The sequence below is a fragment of the Mus musculus genome, chromosome 11 (assembly GCF_000001635.26).
Source record: "Mus musculus strain C57BL/6J chromosome 11, GRCm38.p6 C57BL/6J".
In the NCBI taxonomy this organism is placed as follows: domain Eukaryota; kingdom Metazoa; phylum Chordata; class Mammalia; order Rodentia; family Muridae; genus Mus; species Mus musculus.
Window position 1 is genome coordinate 9,424,675 of NC_000077.6, and position 22,040 is coordinate 9,446,714.

Consider the following 22,040-nt stretch of genomic DNA (forward strand, 5'->3'; position numbering starts at 1 on the left):
CCTTACCTATTTTCAGCAGTGACTTCTATGAACTAGTCCTGCAGGGAGGAGACTGTTAAAGAGCAGCATTGTAAGCTTGCATGCCTGTGTGCATGTGTGTATTTTTGTGCATGCACCCATGTGTGTATACATAATAACCCTTTCTTTGAGAGCCATTGAATGAAAATGTCTTCAAAATGTATACTTTAAGTGAATTTGAGCTTTGGTTTGCTTTCCAGATGCCCTAGCAGACTCTCTCTCTCTGTCTCTCTCTCTGTCTCTCTCTCTCTGTCTCTCTCTCTGTCTCTCTCTCTCTGTCTCTCTCTCTCTCTGTCTCTCTCTCTCTGTCTCTCTCTCTCTGTCTCTCTCTCTGTCTCTCTCTGTCTCTGTCTCTGTCTTTCTCTGACTCTCTGTCTCTGTCTCTGTCTCTGTCTCTGTCTCTCTCTCTCTCTCTCTCTCTGTCTGTCTCTCTCTCTCTGTCTCTCTCTGTCTCTCTGTGTACATGTGTGTGTGTGTGAAGATGTTCTGTTGCTTACTTGGAACAGGCAGGTCATAGCTGGGTTCACCTCTAGGGTGCATGGAGGAGCTGTTCCTCCTGTGATTTGGAAAATGTGAGCTGTAATTTATCACACAGACCTATTATGATGGGAAAAATCTTTGGAACATTTTTACATTTTTTTTGAAGGAGCAGAAATAATATTCATTTGTCTCCAGCATCATCAAACAAAAATAGTAATATGATTTCCATTCCTTTTCTGATACCTTTCTGCACATCACTGAGTTCATATTATATCAACAAATTTTCCTCTGTTTGAAAAAAAAAGGAATGTCATCTAGCCACATCTTTAATAATATGAATGGCTACTCAACATTTCATTAAATAAAAGCAAGAGTTTCCTAATTTCTTTTACTTCCAAAACCTAACTTCTGACCTCTCCTATTATAAACAACAGAATGGCGACTGCTTATACGCAGACGATGTCTTCAACTCAGTTTTGGTTTGGCATCTAGAACGTTGATCACTACTTAGAAACCTAGAAATGCTTTAAGCATCTGACCCCTGCTACTGACTTGTCCCATTCTTGTTGTCCCCAGCGACGGCTGAGCACATGGGCAGTATGCCACTAAGGGGCTCTTGGTGGGATACTGCCACTTCACAAGATGGGAAATTAAAGGCAGCATCTGGCAAATGCAGAACAATTTTCTATTGCATTTGTTTGCCTGTTATTTCTCTTTGTTTCCACAAACGCATCGTTCATGCTTCTGTCTGAAGAGGGTTATTAAATAATTTGCAATTAAGCTGGGACTCAAAGATGAGGTGACCTTCCTCTTTTTGATTGGGCCAAGGGAACCTTGTGCGAAAGGACATCCCAAGGTCATCTTGCTCGTATGCTTTGCTGATATACCTGCTATATTTCTAGGTAGACAGGTGAAGTGAGAACAGAAGCCAGCCTCTGTGTAGTTTCCAGAGCCATCACTCTGTGTTGGGCAAGCCCCTTTATCCCTGTGTGTATTGGGCAGGTAAAGTCAGTGACTAGCCTGCTGGTAGTCCTGGGACTTGTGAGTAAGTATGGTTAAAGTCCTGGATGGTTCCTGGGGTAGAAAGAAAGAGTGTGACACTGCTGTGATGCATGTTTCTTGTCTAGAAGACTCTACCTCCACAGGCATAAGGCTGGAGTTGCATGGCTTTTCACAGTGTCACAGACTGGAGCTTTACCAACAGAGGGTGTCTCAGAGTACTAAAGAATATAAGTCTGAGACAAGGGCATCAGGGCGGTTGTTTCTCTGGACATGGTTATAGGTGGTTGTCCCCTCCCTGAGAGGTCACATGATCGTCTCTCACAGTGTCTGCCACCCAGACTCTTTTTTTTTTTTTATTACATATTTTCTTTATTTACATTTCAAATGCTATCCCCTTTCCTGGTTTCCCCTCTTAAAATCCCCTATCCCATCCCCCCTCCCTCTGCTTCTATGAGGGTGTTCACCCACCCATCCACCCATTCCCACTTCCCTGTCCTGGCATTCCCCCACACAGGGGCATCAAGCCTTCCCAGGACCAAGGGCCTCTCCTCCCATTGATGTTCCACAAGACCATTCTGTGCTACATATGCGGCTGGAGTCATGGGTCCCTCCATGTGTACTCTGGTTGATGGTTTAGTCCCTGGGAGCTCTGGGGATCTGGTTCATTCATATTGTTCCTCCTATGGGGCTGCAAACTCCTTCAGCTCCTTCAGTCCTTTCTCTAATTCCTTCATTGGGGACCCCATGCTCAGTCCCATGGTTAGCTATGCGCATCCACCTCTGTATTTGTTAGTTTCTGACAGAGCCTCTTAGGAGACAGCTATATAAGGCTCCTGTCAGCAAGGACGTCTTGGTTTCCACAATAATGTCTGTGTTTGGTGACTGTATATGGGATGGATCCCCAGGTGGGACAAACTCTGGATGACCTGTCCTTCAACCACTGCTCCACACTTTGTATCGTCTCTTGTGGGTACTTTGATCCTCATTCTAAGGAGTAGCCACCCTTTGGTTTTCCTTCTTGAGCTTTGTGTGGTCTGTGAACTGTATTTGGGTATTCCGAGCTTTTGGGCTAATATCTACTTATCAATGAGTATACACCATGTATGTTCTTTTGTGATTGGGTTACCTCACTCAGAATGATATTTTACCTATACTCTTGTTAAAAATGAAAGAGAAATACTTATTACTTATCCGGAGACACTAGGATAAGCCTTAGAAAGTAGTAAGGAGTTATGCTCGTTTAGCAAAGTGGCAGGAGTAGATGCTTTTCTAAGGTCAAAGGCCTAACTAGCCCTTGGACATTGGCTAAGTTTCCAGAAACAGGCATGCTTTCTCTTCTGTCAAGTGGGCCTCAAGCCCAACTAGACAGCTGTTTTTTGTTAGTGCCATGGACAGGGGAGTGCCACTTATCTTGCCTTCATGTGTACTTTGCCATGCTGGCGGTGTTGCAGTTCAGAGGTGTTAGTTACATCTGGGTAGATAGGACTGTTCAGCTGCTCTCTTGCCTTGGCAGCCTGCACTGGATTTCCTGGAACCATGAATGCTAGGCTGCAGGAAGAAGCCTTGTGTGTGTGTTTGTTTCTCTTCTGTCAGATCCTTCTTGAATCATCTGAATCCGATTTCCTCAATGTGAGCTATCTTCAGCAGTAGGGGCCAGCATTTAACCTCTGAGAGGCAAGCAAGGGCTTCATTGATAATCTATATTGTTCCCACAGTTCCTTGGACTTCCTCTCCCAATGATTCAAAAGATTTCTCATGCCTGGGGCTGAGGTTTCTGTTAGTCTATGGTTCTCGTGGGACAACTGTCAGTCCAAGTGCCTAGCATCCTTTAATATATATAGTGTGTATGTATATAAACATATAACTATTAAATTATGTGATATATATATATCATGTATAATTTTACATAAATAAATGATTCCTTAAAGCTTTATCGAACAACATGAGTGTCATTTGTCCCTTCTTCCTCCTCCTCTATTGACTCCCTCCCTCCACCGGATTGGAGTCCCCTCCTTACTGTTCTACTTTCCTCTTTATGCCACCTATATTCTGCTATTTTTCTCCCCAAAGGCCACACATTTGTCCCTTTGTACCTGTCTGGTTTCTGTGGTTACTCAGGTTATATAGTCACATCTGAGAATCTGGAACCACACATGGACAAGACACATAGAATTTGTTGTTTTTGTGTCTTCATACCTTTTCTAACTTTACCCATTTACCTGAAAATTTTATGATTGATCTCAGTTTTTATAGCCAAATAGTCCTCTATTGTGTATATTACAATACTTTTACTACCCACCATGTCTCGAAGGACATTTAGGTGGTTTCCAGTTCCTAACTATTGTGAATGAGCACTGATGAACAACTATACCCACTGGGAAGTGAAGCTACCTCCCCTCATCAAAGAAGCCCCTCTTGAAAGCAAAGGAAGGTCACCATGGAAGACTACCACTGGGTAAAATGAAGATATCCTGTGGAGCCCAGCCCCCACAGATCCACCTACATCGCAGTCAGTGGGTCTGTGAACCATGAAACATCACAGAAGTGGGGCAAAATACCAGGATATCAGCTGTGAAGAACCCTGTTCTAGAAATGGTTGCATTGACATGCCTGAAACTATAACAATATTATTGGACATATTAGCCAGGAAGAGGGTGTCCCCCCAAAGAACTACAAACCATCAGTGCCTGCAAGGGGAAGAATTTACCACATCAAGGGAGGAAAATCCTTATTGGTTATCCAATGAAACTACATAAACACAAACAACAAACAGGAAATCAGTAGATTGTATATATATATATATATATATATATATATATATATATTTGTATACATGCATATCTCTATCATTTCTACCTATATCTATTCTTATATTATATCTGTATATACATATAATAATAGTCAAAGAAAAATAGTCATCAGCTTGAGAGTGTGGAGCTAAGAGAAACCTGAGACAAGATAGCTGAGAGAGGCTGGAAGGAGGAAAGGGAAGGTATTCTAATTCTATTTTGACTAAAAATATAGAAAGTCTCCCAAGGAGCTGAAGGGGTCTGCAACCCTATAGGTGGAACAATAATATGAACTAACCAGTAACCCCCCCCCCCCCGGAGCTTGTGTCTTTAGCTGCATATGTAGCAGAAGATGGCTTAGTCTGCCATCATTGGGAAGAGAGACCCCTTGGTCTTGCAAACTTTATATGCCCCAGTACAGGGGAACACCAGGGCTAAGAAGTGGGAGTCGGTAGGTAGGGGAGCGGGGGGGCATAGGGGGTTTTTGGGATAGCATTTGAAATGTAAATGAAGAATATCTAATAAAAATTGAAAAAAAGAAACAAAAATATAGAAAGTCTACTCAATAATGATTTTTCTATTACTTTCTTTTAAAGACATTTATTAAATATCTTATACTGAAGGAAAAACTAACAAAAACCAGACTCACCCTTTGACTAAATTTTTCACATAACTACTTCCTTTAAATATTACCTTTCTAAAAATCCTCAGTTCTGGAATGTTAGAGATTAGGATTTCAACAAAGGAATTTGAAGACCAAAGTAAATACAAAGGCAGGAACCAGCTCTAGTCCTTGTTATTCCCCCTCAACCTCGTTTGGGCACTCTTGAACATTTTGGCTAGAGTATGTAAGCATTAGTTTTTCTTGTGCTGGATGGCAAAAATACTGAAGCCTCTTCCCTTGGGCCTTTTATATTTCAGTTACTGGTAGAGTTTATGTCTTCATGTAAGTTCCCTGCATCACACTGTGGCTACAGGAGATTTGGACATGCTAATAATTAGAGGCCCTTTCATTCCTTTCCACATGAAATGATCATAAAGTGAATGTTAAATGAACTGAGATGGGTCTGGACAATGTGTGTGAAGAACGTGGATATGTTTCATATGGAAATACTAGTGTTACAAATTATCCTTCTTTGTAGAAGTTCTCCCTGAATAATTTTCTTGGGCACTGACTTCATGGTCATGCATGGTGTTATCTAGTAACCCTTGCAAGCACCATAGGATGGCCAAAGAAGAGCATTAGTATCCCAGGGGTCAGTGGAAGTAGAAAGGGGCTTTCATGTCAGAGCTCCAAGCATTTATTTGTTTACTTAGCACATTTCAAGGTCACTTGGGAAAAGTAGCTTTGAGGGAGGCTAAAGGATAGCTGTAACTTGAACAAAGGAGTAATATTTAGGGTCAACCTCAAGGGGAGATGCTATCCCATAATATAACTGGTTTATATATGTGATATATATTGAAATTTATTAGCAGGAAAGGATGTTTCATATGGATTAGTTAAGGTAATCTACTCTAGAGTTTTCCTGTACATGGTAAAGAAAATGTTTATTCTGATGTTAATTGTATCTTATTTTCTTAGGAACTTTTGGTTTAGGGAAACCATGGTATTTCCCCTTCACTGCATCATATTGGAAGAGCATATGTGGTCTGATGGAGAGAAGGCGATGTTCTCTGAGTTCTGGTCTGTTCTTCTTCAATGAGGACTTTGGCAACAAAGGTGGGTAATGAGAAGCTCTATTGGATACATTTTTCTCTGGTTAGTTTTGGGTTTTACTTCAATGTGAGCCTTTCATTTCATACAGACTCCAAGACTCCACATTTGGGTTATTCTGGACTCTGCAGTGACCGTAGGGCTAAGCTGCAGTGTCCTGGTAGTGTCTGCATAAGCCCTGGAAGCCGGAGATGGTCCCATCACTAGTTATTTAAAATGTTCCTCTCTATGTATTGCCTGTATTTGTGCATATATTAGAGATTGTTAAAATTCAAAATGAGCAGGTGTAAGGAAACTGAAAGGAAAGGCAAGTAACTGCCCCAGGTATAACACAATTTTTTTTCAAAATAATTTTACATGTTCTAACTTCTATGATACTTCTGTGAATAAGAATATCACTTCCTCTTAAAGCCAGCACATTTTCTTTGGGCAGTAAAAGACCTTAAACATAGAAGAACATGTCCACTCATGTCCATCAATCTACATCAATATGACCTTTGCCTGTGGGCCAGACACAAAGGCCATTCACATGGAAGCACCTGTAACTGGAGATGGGCCACTATGGACAAGCTAGAGTCTATCATGCTGGATTTGTATTCTGAATGAATATTTGAAAGTAATTTTAAACTCTAATTAACCAAGTGGATTATAAATGGGCTAGGAAAAAAAATGGGCTAGGAGATTTAGAATATACCCAACCAATCCCTGTCCATTTCTATGTCAGGGAAAAATTTCCTGTGGACATTGGTGTGTAAGCAGCCTGCTTATTGTCTTTGTCTACAAAACCTCTGTGTGCATCTATTTTTATTTCTTTACTGAATGGTTCTCTTATCATAAGAGATCAGAATGTTGTTGTCAGTGATTTCAGCCCATTTTACCATTACTTATCTTGCTTTTTATTTTGTTTTATTTTTTGGTAATGAAATCTGTGGAGGTTGGCATGCCTCCTGGATCTAGAATCCTGTTCCAAAGGAACAGATAATTTGATAGTTGGCATTGTTTTCTAGCTTTTGAAGTCTTCTCATGGTGAACATACATTCTCTACACAGGGCTCTCACAGCAAAATGGCCCAGGAGAAATGGAAGGAGGTAACCCAGGAGTGGCTCTGATATCTGTGACCAAGGAGTATGAAGATCACAAGGTGGCTGTCCAGGAACTCACTCTCACCTTCCACAGAGACCAGATCACAGCCCTGCTGGGGACCAACGGTGCAGGGAAAACCACCATCATGTGTGTCCCATTTTAGAGAATTTATTTTCTGTTCCCTTCCCCCTTTCCTCCCTCTTTTATTTTATCCCATTCATCCTTACTCTTTCCTACTTCTCTTTCCATTTTTATTTTTCCATTGTTGTTTTGCTTTAATCTTAACATAGAGCTTAAAGGTTCAATAGAAAGAACAAGTTCTCTCTCCAAAGACCCTCCCCCAGTAGTCCTCAATTATGTTCTAGACCTGGGGTAAATTCCAAGGGGAGAGGTGGATGGATATTTTTTAATGCCCCAACAACTTTCATTTCCTACAAAATAATACATCGTGCTTAAGGAGCTGAAGGGGTCTGCAACCCTATAGGTGGAACAACAATATGAACTAACCAGTACCCCCAGAGCTCATGTCTCTAGCTGCATATGTAGCAGAAGATGGCCTAGTTGGCCATCACTGGGAAGAGAGGCCCCTTGGTATTACAAACTTGATATGCCCCAGTACAGGGGAATGCCAGGGCCAAGAAGTGGGAGTTGGTGGGTACGGAAGCAGGGTAGGGGGAGGGTATAGGGAACTTTCGTGATAGCATTTGAAATGTATAAAAAGAAAATATCTAAAAAAAATTTTTTTTTCTTTTTTTTTTCATCTTCTTTTCCTTTGGCTTTTTTCTTGCTAAGTCCTGGATTTTGGATTTGGATCCAATAGTTCCAGATTTGATTAAAGAATTCAATCATGTAGCCCTAGAGGGGGAAAAGAGTTCAATTATCCATAGCCTTGAGCTGGTTGTGGAACAGTGCCTTATTTAAGGCTAGCTGCCAAAATTATGGCATGTATCTTTTGAGCAAATCACTTCTTATTCTTTTTCTCACCAAATGTGCACAGGTCTAACATATGATTAGTAAGAAGGATGAAAACGAAGTGGCCTCAGCCTTAGTAAGAAAGAAAAATAATGTTCGTGGAGCTCCAGAAATCTCTCCCTGGAAATGAACCAAAAAAAAAAAAAAAGAAAGAAAAGAAAGGGTGGAATGTTTGCATTTGTACCTTGCAGGCTGAGATAGAACTGGCAGTCTCTCCTTTCTTAGAACTTGCAAATTGGGAATGTCTGAGTTACGCAAGCAATAACTCAGCAAACCTTTGCTAACACACATATTTTATGAGGAAGTCTTGGTGTGCTCGTCTGGCTGAATGACGAGAATGAAATACGAAGGTTCTGGGTGTTTCAGGGTTCAGTAACTACTTGGCTTTTAGTGACATTTGGAGTACATTCAGAGTCATCTGAAGTGCTTGCTTCTTGCTTATTAGCAGTGCTTGGAGCCTGAGAGCAAATTACTCACCTGGATCTTTACCATTTGAAACAAAAGGCTTTGAGAATCACACAGATTGATACAGTTGAATCTCTGTGTCCATGGATTCCATTTCCAGGGACTTTCCTAGCATAGATCAAAATTCTCTGAAAAGTATTGTATCTACCCTATGTACAGATATTATTTTTCTTTGTCAGTATTTGTTCAACAATATAATATATAGATGATTTAAATACATAGAAAGATTATATAGACTGCATGTATGCTGTCATTTTTGTACAAAAATCTGGACTATCTGAATTTTGGTATAAGAATTGTACTGAATCCAATGCCCAAAGATACTGAGAGATCACTACATTTATTACCTTATTATATTCCCTAACTAGGTTTGGAAATGGTTATAACAATGAGTTGCTAATTGAATAACTCAAGGCATAGTTTTTGTATAGTGTCACATGGTTATGCAGGTAGTTCAGTGAGGGTTGACATATTTATCTAATGTCAGAGCAAACACCATGGTGAAGATATGGAGCATTTCTTTTCCCTTTTAATATGTACTGTGTCATCTTTTAGCCCAAGCTCCCAAGTGGCCACTGACCTGTTACTTACTAATTTGTTTACTTATTCTAGAATTCTATATAAATGGAACCGTGTCTACCTTCTTACACTTGGATCATTCCCCAAGTCTGACACACTGTAGAGGAATAAAATCATACTCTTTCCTCTGGGAGGCAGGGCACAGCCATATGCCCACTTTTCATAGTTGGATACCCCAACATCCCCATGAATTCACTACATTGTAATGGACCATGTAGAAAGCTGGTCAACAGTAATGAGTTCCTTATAGGCTGTATAGCCACCTGGGATTTATGGGGCTCAATGTTTACAGCATCCAGATGTTGTTTATACTGATTGTTGTTCTTTGTAGATCCATGTTGATGGGGCTCTTTCCTCCTACTTCTGGAACCATCACCATAAATGGCAAGAATCTGCAGACAGATTTGTCCAAGGTCAGAGAGGAGCTGGGGGTGTGTCCACAGCAGGATGTTCTCCTGGACAACCTCACTGTGCGTGAACACCTAATGCTCTTTGCCTCCATAAAAGCACCTTGGTGGACCACGAAGGAGCTACAGCAGCAAGTCAACAAGTTAGTAAACAGTCCACGATTCTCCTTTCCCTCTTTTGCCCAATTATGCAGGTGAAGAACACAGAGATATTTAATAATACCACCTGTTTCTATAAACATGAGAAAAATAGCAAATGATTCTTATACATAGACGCATGACCGAACCAACAGCAGCAGGGATCTTAGAGAAGACTTTTTTTTTTTGAAAAGAAATAGATTTATCTGTATTGTCTTTGAAATGGGGGAAGAACGAGGCAGTTTGGGAATATGGATAAGAAGGACATAGAAGTTTTGTGTATCTGAAATAAAGGGAGATTCTACCTGTCCTGAAATAAACAAAATACAAAAGAAGACAAGGAAATGGGTCGCAAGAACCTTATTTGGCATGGTAAAGAGCATCAAATTCATCAGGCATATAGATGCAAATGAGCTGAGGATTGTCATTGGCCTGAGGTCTGGAAGGTAGATTTCTTTACACCACATAGTCTCCAGAAAGACTGTTGACAGAGAAACAGCTGCCCCTCTGTTGTTTGCCTCCTCATCAATGCCAGTACAGTGAAGAAACACTAATAATAAAGCTAGAATAAAAGATAAATAGCAGAAATCACATTATTCCAGTTTTCCACAACCTGGAGAGTAGTGTGGGCTATATCACAGGACAATTGTAGACACAAGTGGAAAGAGGGACATCTAGGAAATTAAGGAGAAGACAGGTGGTAATATGGGTTGATGGGGAAGATTTGGTTTAGAGCAGTGAACAGATAGGGGCTGAGGGAGAAGAAGGCCAGTGGACATTCCTGAGAGTCCTCAGGAAATAGAGAATATGTTATGATCCCATTTGAAATTATCTTCCCAGAGAATATGGAGGCTGTCTCCAATTTGTAGACATGGTAGCTGATCGTCAGAGAGATGAACAATTCATCTAGGGAAGTGATGGTCTGCCCTAGGGCTCTTACAAGCCAAGTGCATTTGGATGCTTTACTCCAGGTTGCAGCATGTAGGAACCGAGGCTTCTAGGGTGGCAAAATTGACAGGGTAGGAAAGAAAGAATTTCCAGGCCATTTTAGTGCACTGCCTTGGCTACAGCATAACTAGCCCTATGAACAGTCTGATCACCTGAGAAGTGGAAATTGTTACTATGATCAATGCATCTAATGTGTATAGGTGCTAGTAGCTTTAAATTTTGGTTAAGATATGTCCCTTAGCATCCTTTAGTAGAGATCTTAAGGGATGGAGGGAACCCAGATTCTAATGGATGCTTCCTCTGAAGCTGATCTGAAGAGTCTTAACTGAGTAGAGTTGTCTGGGTATACACACAAGATTCAAGATGGATGGGGCTAAGTAGTGTTATGGACTTTCTTTTGTTAGAAATAAAACAAGAGCATACACTCAGAATGGGGAATTTGCATATGTCTCAGGGGCCAGGAAGTAAGAGCAGAGCATCAGTGGGAATCCCCGTGGAGCTCCTTGTGATGGTCTCTTAGTACAAAGTTTCAGTAGAAAGTGACAGACTGTTTCAGAGGAATGCACTGTTGCACAGATCTCCCTTGCTCACTCCTGGAAGAGCTGGGTAGTTAGATCATTTCAACTTGTGGTAGCTGCCTGTGTTTAGACACCGGCTATGACAAGGGCATATGTAAAACAAATCAAATGTCCCCCTGGACAGATGCTCACTCTCTGAGGGTCAGATGCAAATCAAATTCAAACTCATGGAAAAAATCCTCAAGGGACAGGAGCCCTTGTGGAAAGTGGCATATGGCACCACAAAGTTTGTATAAACACTTCTTTCTCCATTTCTTTCTCTCTCAAAATCCACCTCATTGGTATGTTTTCTGCTGTAAAATGCTATTCTATCTTCACCCCATAATATCTTTTTGGAGTGAATGATAGCATAAATAATATAAGTAACAATTATCTCTTTAATATACAGAGAACATGCTTGGTATGTACGACTTAAAACCATCTCAAACTTGAGTTAGTTCTCAATATGAAATAACTAGGTTTTGTATAAACTACATATGTAGTAGCTATCCAATTGACTTCATACAACATATTCCTTTTTACAATAAAGGCATAGGTCACTTGTTTCAATTAAAATTTCTTTTCCATATTTTTAGTTGTATAAAATCATGGGTTTCATTGTGATGTTTTCATATATGTTTGCCATTGTACTTTGCTCCTATTCACTTACATACTTTGTTATTTATTGTCCCCTCCCTCTCTTGCTTGTACTCTTCTGCCACCACTAAAGTATCTGTTTTACATTTTGTCAGATATATATATATATATATATATATTTAAATCTTGATTCTACATACTTATTTAAATGTGAAATCTGTGCCTATGTTGAGCCATATTGAATTCTACTGTGATTGAGACTGGGGGCTTAAATCAAGCTCCTGACAATGCTACATAAACTTCATCTTCTTATTTGGGTGCCAGGCAACCTTTAACAGTTATCAATTCACAGCATGTTACCTAGCAACAAAGCCAATTTACACAAAAGTAATCAGAATGAGATCATGTTTTAGGACAGTAGTTCTCAATTAGAGGGAGGGAAAACTGAAAACATCTGATTTTGAGCCAACATACTTCTGATTAGTGTTCTGTAACACAGCTTGTTTTCCTTAAGGTCTGAATTCATTAACATGTGAGTTCAAGGGAGGTAGCAGATCTTGTAGAATATGTGAAGTAAACACTTGTCAAGAGGCAGATAATAATTGTTCTGTTCCTCCTTTGGTCTAAGGAAGATAGACCATCTTTGGACCTGGAGTCTTTAAGATGCTGTCGAATTGCTACCACCAAGAATTCTGGTGGACATTATGAAACTTGGATTGGGGACAGGTTTTCTTGGTATAAAATGAGGTCAGTATGTGAAAGTGGAGCAGAGAGAGAATGATGGATTGTGTTATGTCTACAGTAACCTGATGATGATGTCAGATGAGGAAGAACAAGCCAAAAGAAAGTGGAGTAGGGAAGAAGGACAATCAGCAAATGATTATAACCTCATAAGGAAGGTGGGAGGGTTGAATGCTTCAGTTTTGTTCTGGATAAAGCCTGATACCTGACCTTTGCTTCACTACATAGCCACAATTATTGAACTTCAAAAAAGAAGTTTGGGAATAGAGGTAGGTCTTTCTAGGTCATTTAAGGAGAGAGTCAAGGAAAGATAATAATAGCACATTTCCACAGCTTTTACTCAACAGGAGCATAGAACTAGAATGAAGCCATATTGGACAAGTGAGATTATAGGATGGTGCAAAGACAGGAATTATAGCATAGTATCTGTTACTGCTGATAGTGGTCCAGAAGAGAGTGAATGATTAGATGGAGCTAGAGAGGAGATTGCTTGATGGAACATTGCTGGTTATAGGGAAGCTAAGGGACCTTGTAAAGAAGCTAAAGATCATCTCTCTAGGGAGCATAGTTGATACAGCAATACAGGGTAGTAGGAGGCAAGGGAGAGTGTTTGGAGCCTTTATCAGCTTTCAACATTGTTTCAGAGTTAAGAGTACATATGCTGGGAATTGTCCCTCATGCTGTAATTTCATACTTGGAAGGCAGAGGCTAGATTGGGAGATTATGAGCTTATAGTCAGCTCTGTTGTATAGTACATTTAAGATCAGCCTGGGATACATAAGAACCTCCTCTCATGAATACATGTATTGATGAAGATAGAGATAGAGATGCAGATAAAGATAAGAGTTTGAACAGAAGTTTCCTGCACAAGTGAACAACAATCCTCCTAGAAATTCTTAAACAAATCTTCCAGTGCCAGGTGTGGGATGTCTTCCCATGAGTTATTTATCAGGGATACCCCAGTTGTCCCCAAAACAATAGTGACTATTGCTACTGCTCATAGATGTTCACAAGAACTGGATGGTAAGAGACTCAGTCTTTGAAGGCACCAAATTAAATGGTTGTAAGACATAGAGAAATGGAGTTGGAACTGAAATCCTCCACGCTCCTGACTAGCATTTAGAGTGCAATGCAAGCTGCTTGGGAAGAACAGCCATCAGTGGTCTTATTTAGCATGAAACTTTTAGAACTATAGTACCAACTTGTGAGACAAGCCATGGCTATTGTGCAGTAGTAGCATGATGGCTATGGGGGTAACCAACAACATTCTTCTTGGAGTTGAGGTCTACTACACAGGAGGGAATTTATGCTTGCAACTAGAAACTGGAAACCTTTTGAAGAGCCCATGGCTAGGGAGGTCATAGAACCTATGGGAGAATCTCATTTTGTTTTTTGTTACATGAATGTGATGTCAAATTGCTTTCTAAACATTTATGTTTATGAGTGGTGTTGCTCTCAGCCATGGGCAAAGGCAATGCTAATCAAAGGGCTGAGAATTAGTGACTGTTGCGTGCTCAGCCCTATATATGTTGTTTATCTCATCTCCCCAAGTGTAAAAGAACATTGCAGAAAAGAGGGTGGGGGGAATATGAGAGGGCGAAGACAGAGAGGAGGGCAACGAGGTACTGTCATCTGGATATGATGTATCCATTGTTGTCATAAACTCACAGCAGCTGTGGTTACCTGCATGACACACAAAATGAGGCTGGTCAACATTTTAACATGAATGTGGGAGAGGTTCATGAGGCCCTACTCTCCCTGAACTCTTCAAAATTAATGGTTGCTGGAAAAAGGGGAGTTATTTTCTTTGCTACTTGCCCATGCTCCAGTAAATAATATCCCCTCTCACTCATGCATGCAACCCTAATTAAACTTGGTAGAGCTAAACAATCAAATGAACAACAGAAACAAACAAGGCCAAACCAACCAACTAAATAAGGAACCAAAAAGCAAAAAACAAACAAAAACAAAAAACAAAATAAAACAAAGACCACATGAAAGTAAGAAGGGACTTGCTGGAAGAGGTTCTATGGGAGGGAGATTAGAGGAAGTAATGGAGTATGTAAATTAATAAAGTACATTTGTATATGTACAGAGTGTCAATAAATAATAAACAGAGGAATGTAAGCAAAACATGATTTTGGTGATGAGCATGGATTTAAAGCTAAAGGGAAGAAGGTTTTAAGGGAGTGAGGGACAATGAAACAGTTTTCTCTAGTGAGAAGATTGAAGGGTATACAGTTGAAATATAGATGTTGTCTGTAAAGGATGCAGAGAAGTGAGATTCTGGAGGCAGAGCTGTGTGCTTGGTTGAGAGTAAATGCCATTAGTGGAGGCAGAGACTCGTGACGCCATGTTGGATGTGAAATTCCTACGAATCCCAAGAGAGAAAACCTAGGAGCAGGTCAGCCTAAGAACACACCCAGGATGGGCATATCATAGCGATATGGTCGCAGTGACAGCTCCAAGTGGCCTGGCCTCAAGGCTGGCCATTTTAGGGAAAGTGGCAAAAGATGCCTTGAAAGTCATGATGAGTCACCCACCCTACAACAAGACCTAGAAAGAGAGAAGTTTTAGGACAGATATAAGACCTGACTCAGGGCCGTTTGACTAATCTTATGTAGGCTTCATTGTGTGGCCTCCCCTTTCCTGAGAGAATAGGATTTTTGTCGTTATGTTTTGCATATGTCATTCATTTCCCCTCAAATCCTGGCAACTGTTTTACAACTTTCTTTGGAACACACTACTCAAACATCTTCACCTTGCCAAATCTCACTGTCCATCTGGTGGACTCCTTCTGCTACTTCCTTTAAAGTCAGAGGGCATTCCCACAGAACCTGGGACTTAGCTTCTTTGTGTTTCATTGTAATTTCTTATCTGGCTTTTCCACCTGACTCTGAGTTTCTTGAATCACAGACAAAATTTGATTTATTTCTCTGCCCCTAGTAGGTAGGTAACAGGTGCCATGCATTGTACGGGTTCAGTAAATGTTTGCTGTATAAATGAATGAATAATTGAAGAGAAGTTTCTGAACACATTTTTGGCACATAACTGGGACTTGCAATGAGAAAAAGTCTTTTCCAGTTTGTGTGTTGCTTAGTGATGTTCTTATTAGGGAGATTTCCTGTCCTTTTTTTTTTTTTTTTTTTTTTTAATGAGAAATCAGATTTAAATTCATAGGAATTATCTACTTTCCTTTGATTTGTCAAACCTCCATAATTAGAAAAACACTAGCCTTTTAGTCATGTTGGGTTTTAAAATCAAGGAAAGCAAAACAAAATAAATCAAAACACTTGGGCAACGTTTGCAAATGGTTTACTTTTCTCTGAGTTTATGTCTGCTCTAAGCATGTGAGCATGCTCTGAAACCAGCGGCCTGGGAATGAGCAGGCTTTGCAATAGTGTCTCTCTTTAGCACCAGAGGAAGGCTTTCATATACTGTCCTCAGACAATACCCAAGAGTCCAGTAGTCCTTACAATATGGCTTTACCTGGAGAACAGTCAAATCTCCACTGACATAAGCTGCTATTGTATTCATTGATTTAAATGCCAGGGTACCATCATCAACAACATCCATCTGCATGGGATTCTAGGAATGCAGATGCATGATACAGGCCCTGAGCGTTGTCCATAGAAGAGATAAAACAGGAAGTACTTTGTTGTAAGCACATGCAACTTTGAAAGCATTTGAGAGCTTTAAAACAAAACAAAACAAAACAAAACAAAATACCTTGTTTTCTTGTTGATTTTCTTTGCCAACTCATTTGTCATTAATGTACTCTCCAGTGGAGTTAATGAGATCCTGTCCTTTATTGTGCTAGAATGGTCCAGAGGGAAAATTGTTGGTAGGTTACAGAGTTCAGACCCTTGCTGAATGGAACCATCCTTTCTCAGCCTTTCTGCTAGGGTCCTCTGAACCATGGGGACACCTAGAGAACAGTGCTTTAGTCTTGTCTGAGATTTGGTAGAAATTTAGCAAGCATCAAGTATTCTCTGAGTCTTGGATTAAACACACACTGCCTTGGCTCTCGGCTGAAAACTAGACAGTAAGAAGCTGATTTGAGCACTCTCCGTGTCTCAGGCAGAAAAGACGAGACAGGATGAAATTGACAAGAAAATTTTCCTTATTCATCAGACAAGGAAGTCCTTGTCATTCACTTGCTGCTTTCCTAGGAATCTGGAAGCATTCCAGGAGCCAAGTGTTCCTGAAGCTCAGCTGTGTGGAGCTTTTGTGATTCTCCTGCACCCTGCACCCTGCACCCTGCACCCTGCACCTGGCTTGCAGCCTTCTCCTCCCTTGCTGCAGAGTGACTCTTACATTGTAGGCTGTCAGGAAGTGCTAAGCAGGTCTGCTACTCTTACGAAGGGACTGCACTCTTGCTGGCTAGAAAAGGTTTAAATGGAAAGACATAAAGTAAATAATAAAAGTATGTAGCCATTGTGTGGCTTTTAAAGCATAGTGGTGTTGGGACTGTGTAGGAAAAGAGGTAACAGTAAGGAGAAAAGTCTTCTTAAAAGTCTTTCTGCTGGCCAACCCCTCCTGAGCATGGGGCCTGCTATGGAGTGCAGCTGATGTGTACCCAATGTTATTCCATTTGGAGAACACAGACTTTCCCTTTCCTTAGCAGCTCCCAATTGCAAATGACTTCGTGGTTAGGGACGGGACTTGGGGTTCACTTTCCTGTCTCCATGCTGAGGTTTTGTCTGGACTGAACTTGTTCAGGTCTTGTGCATGCTGACATGGCCTCTGTGAATGCATATGTGTACCAGTCCTGTTGTGTCTGGAAGGCATTGTTTCCTTGGAGGCATCCATTACTTTTGGCTCTTAAAAATCTTATTTCCTCTTTCGAATAAATCCCTGAGCCTCCAGGAAAGGGGTTTGACATCTCATTTAATCCTGAGTGTTCCAAAGTTTATGACTCACTGCATACTGCTCAGCACAAAAAGGATTTCATGGTTTAATTTTTTTGTTTTGTCTTTTGTTTTTGTTTTTTTGGTGCATGTGTGTGTTTTGTTTTGCTTCTGTCTTTTTTGCCTTTTTGATTTTTTTGTTTGATTGTCTGGTTATCTTTTTCAGAAAGGTAGGAAAATACAGAGTTATATGAATAGGAAGTTAGGAGGATCCAGAAGGAGTTGGGCGAGGAGAAGAAATATGATCAAAATATGTGGAAAATATTAAGGGAAACAATACAAAAAGTCTTTTTGCCAGTTTTCTGAAATCTAAAACTCTCAAGACTGAAAGACAATTAGAGACTTATTCTAATGTTAATGATAATTGATGATTTCTACTTGGCAGAGGGCATCATTACAAATTCATGATTATATAGTCAAATGGGGCCATTAACATTTCATGTGGAGTGGGCCAGAGAGTTCAAGGCCTCTGGCAGACCCTGGGGCTTTGCTCTGCTAATGTACTGCTCTCCATATTGTGAAAGAACTCAGTGGGGAAACCCCCACTCAGCTCCCGATTCGGCGTGCACCCAAGAATCACGAATAGAACACAACACCTTGATGTAACAACAAGAGGTTTTTTTAATGGCGGAGCTCCGGGTCGAAACATATCTCACATAACAGGAGACAGTGGATTCGACCACGAGGCTTGGAAGCTAGGGGTTTTTATAGAAAAGGAGCGGGGCTGGGGGAGGAATTGGCGCGGTTTCACATGATTGGTCCATTTAAACATCAGCAGCCTGTAACATTTAACTTAGGTCAGAGGGGTGGGAGCTAGGGAGGCGATGGGCTTGCCCGGGCATGTCCTGGTCTGTTCTGCTATGTTCTCAGCCCCAGGTTTCAAAGCTCAGAAACAACTCTTTGGGCTATTTAACATACATTACATGAATTACAGTTTTATTTCCTTTCATTCCCCTCTTCTTCTGTTTAGACTAATTCTAATCATAGAATTTTAGAGATTGGTGTCCCCTAACTCTTCATCTACCTGAACTATAGGTTGATATTGCCTTTGAAGAACCATGAGTTTTACTGTATCAATTTTACTCTGGATGAAAGCCATTCCTCTATTTATTATACAGGGGCCGAAAACTAAAGCTAAGCATATCATAAGGATTGGTCCGGCTACAGCGGAAATTAAAGAAGTTATCCAAGATGGTCGTGATTCAAACCACGACTCAAACCACCCCCGTTGAGCATCCCGTTCCCGTTTCCTTCGCTCTAATCTTTCTCTCAGTTTCTGCATAGAGTCTCTAACTATTCCTGTATGATCTGCATAGAAGCAGCACTCTTCTTTAAGGGCAGCACACAGTCCTCCTTCCTTTAGGAACAACAAATCAAGACCTCTCCTGTTCTGTAAAACTACCTCAGACAGGGAGGTCAAAGATTTTTCTAAAGCGTCAATGGACTTCTCTATTGCCGCTAGGTCTTCATTGACAGCATCCCTCAAAGACTGAATTCCCTGTCTTCCTTCTATCAAAGCTGACACTCCCGTCCCCACTCCTACTGCCATACCTATTCCCATGAATGCAGCCAGGGTTAAAGTAATTGGTTCTCTTTTTGACCGCCGGCCAGCATAGCTTTCTTCTAAACTGGATGCAGGGTGATAATATACGCGGGGTAACAGCTGGATCATGACACAAAAATCATGAGATGAATTAAAAACCTTAGTTGATACACAGGGAGTAAGTCCTGTATTGCAAGCCCACCATCCAACTGGGGAAGGTACAAGATAGTAATTAGCTTCCGTTCTGGACACGGACTGAATTTGTCTGCATAGGTGTTTGTGAGTGGAAGGTGGGGTACCTATACAGAGACCTGGATTCCTCGCGGATACTTCAGTCAGGGTCAGTTTTTGTCCTGTACCCCAAGAGCAGGAAGTATGGCTGCTGGTTCTGTTGAAATCTCCATTGAAGGCGATTTCTTCATAATAAGGCGGACCCAAGGACAGGCATAGCCAGCAGTCCTCAGTAGCGCTTGGATCAGTTCTGTTAAGGGCATAAAAGGCTCCTCTCACTAGGTTAAACATCCTCTGTCTTGAAGGAATCTCGGGGGTAATAGTTAGAGGTACCTGAGGAGTGGGAGGTTGGGTGATAGCGGCCATATTAAGGGGGTCCGCAATCACTGGAGTAGGCTGAGTAATTGTATGGGTGAGGGGTGTGAACTTGGTTGGGGGGCCTAAAGGATTGTAGGGGGTCTCTATTTTTAATCTGATAGTGAACAATAATCCCTCATCATATCTTTCCTTGTAAATCCTAAGACCCCAGGTATACCCTTTTGTCCATCCCAGAGCTCTCTTCCCTGGTTCAGTGAAGGTGACACGGAGCGGATGGCACCAGTCAGTACACTCGTCTAGGTCAAATCCTCCAGGTACATAAGACGCTAGTGAATAGTTGGCTGTTACTCTAATATAGTCCCAGCTCGAGGAGGGCTTCCAGCGGGCTGTACCTGAAGTCTCGCAACCCCAGCTCTTACAAAAGAAGTCAGCCTTACCTCCACACGTTGGATTGAGGGACTGACTTCGGTGGGGCCCGGGGCAGACATAGAAGGGATGGGTTCGAAGCATACTTCTATCCCTTTGGTTAGAGCAACCACCCCATGGGTCTCTCGAATGTTTTTCTACGTACGGAGGGGGTGTTAAAGGTGCCCTCTGAATGTCAGAGTACCCCTCCAAGTCCCATCCAGGAGGGGCTCCTATAGCCAACTTACAGATGTCAGGGAAAAGATCAGGCCACCAAGTCCACAGAGGGTGTACCTCGGCGATTGTCCATACAGCCCTACCCCCCTCATTGAGTACCTCCCACGTTTGTTGAACAGGACTGTGGGGGTTGAAGTCTTTTGGGATCGCTCCTACGAAGCAGGCGCAACTTAAAAGGATTAGTAGTCTTCTCCAAAGTCCACTCATCATGGCTGACTCCAGGGGGTGCTCTCTTGACGTGGGATGCGTGGACCCAAGTGGGGATTCCTTCCACTTTGACCGCGGTGGGCGTTGTCAGTAGCACCAAGTAGGGTCCCTTCCACCTCGGTTCTAGGTTTCCCGCTCGGTGTCTCCTCACCAGGACTGCGTCTCCTACTTCAAACTGATGCGGCACCTGTGTGTCACCAGCAACATAGGTTTCTTTTAGCTGTTCCCAGACCTCTTTTCTTACTATTTCGAGAGCTTTTAATCGAGCCAAAAGACTAGAAGAAGGAGAGAAAGACACATCCGGGCGATTCTTATCCCCTACGGTCATAAAAATGGGTGGGGGCGCCCCATACATTAATTCAAATGGAGTTAGGCCAAGGGGTCCAGGTGTATTCCGAACCCTGAACAAGGCATAAGGGAGAACGGCTGTCCAATCGCTTCCACCGGATTCTAAGGCTATTTTAGTCAGAGTCTCCTTTAGCGTTCTGTTCATCCTTTCTACCTGTCCTGAACTCTGGGGTCTGTATGCACAATGTAATTTCCAATTTGTCCCCAGTTGTCTGGCCAATCCCTGACTTACCTGGGAGACGAAGGCAGGTCCGTTGTCTGACCCCATTACCTTAGGTATCCCAAAGCGGGGAAGGATTTCTTCAAGTATCTTCTTGACCACTACATTAGCCGTTTCTTTCTTGGTGGGGAACGCTTCGACCCATCCTGAAAAGGTGTCTATAAAAACTAGGAGATATTTATTTCCATACCTAGCCGGTTTCACCTCAGTGAAGTCAGTTTCCCAGTAGGCTCCAGGTCTGTCTCCTCGCAGTCGTTTTCCTTCCTGGAGCCTGCTAGACCCAGCGTTGGTAAGTGCACAAGCACGGCAGTTTTTTACTATCTCTTCCACAATTCCTTTTAATCCAGGAATGTAATAGGGGGACTTACTAACCAATTTTAGTAATTTTTTAGTTCCTAAATGAGTCAGATGGTGTATGTTAGCTAAGTAATCTCGCCCCTCTTCTTCTGTGAGGGTTCTTTTATTTATTTCCTCAGCAGCAGGCTGTTGGGTTCTCACCACCAGAGTCATTGGCCCTTGGGCTGCTTTTTTAGCTTCTTGGTCTGCCATTTGATTTCCCTTTTCAACGGGCCCAGTTCCCTTCTGGTGTCCTGGGCAATGGATAATTGCCACCCTATGGGGCAAATGAACAGCTTCTAATAAGCTGAGAATTTCTTCTTTATTTTTGATATCTTTGCCGGCAGACGTCAGCAGTCCACGGTGTCGGTATATTGCTCCGTGAACATGAGCCGTGGCAAAAGCGTACCGGCTGTCGGTATAGACATTAAGAGCCCTTCCTTCTGCCAGCCTTAAGGCTTGAATTAATGCGATTAGTTCCACTTTTTGAGCTGATGTACCCTCCGGCAGACTGCTGGCCCATATGACAGCCTTTCCATCCACTACTGCAGCCCCAGCCTTCCGCTTACCTTCTACCACAAAGCTGCTTCCGTCCGTGAACCAAGTCATCGCCCCTGGCCAAGGTTGGTCTGTGAGGTCTGGCCGGATTCCAGTCTCTTCTGCCAGTATTTCTTCACACTTATGTGCAGGGGCCTCGTCAGCCTCAGGTAGTAAGGAGGCGGGGTTGAGAATGGCTGGGGGTGCAAAACTTACTCGCTCTGTCAGCAATAGGCTCTGGTAGTGCGTCATTCGGGC

The 22,040-nt window shown here is 41.9% G+C and overlaps 1 protein-coding gene across 2 annotated transcripts in view; it reads left to right on the plus strand.

Annotated features, from left to right (window-relative positions):
• The window catches only part of Abca13 (ATP-binding cassette, sub-family A (ABC1), member 13), a 492,930-nt gene that overhangs the window by 232,733 nt on the left and 238,157 nt on the right, over positions 1-22,040 (plus strand). For both annotated transcript variants that reach the window (NM_178259.3, XM_006514706.4), the window contains 3 exons: positions 5,872-6,009; positions 7,053-7,233; positions 9,434-9,652. In NM_178259.3, coding sequence (NP_839990.2) covers positions 5,872-6,009; positions 7,053-7,233; positions 9,434-9,652 — 538 coding nt within the window. The remainder of the gene's footprint in view (positions 1-5,871; positions 6,010-7,052; positions 7,234-9,433; positions 9,653-22,040) is intronic.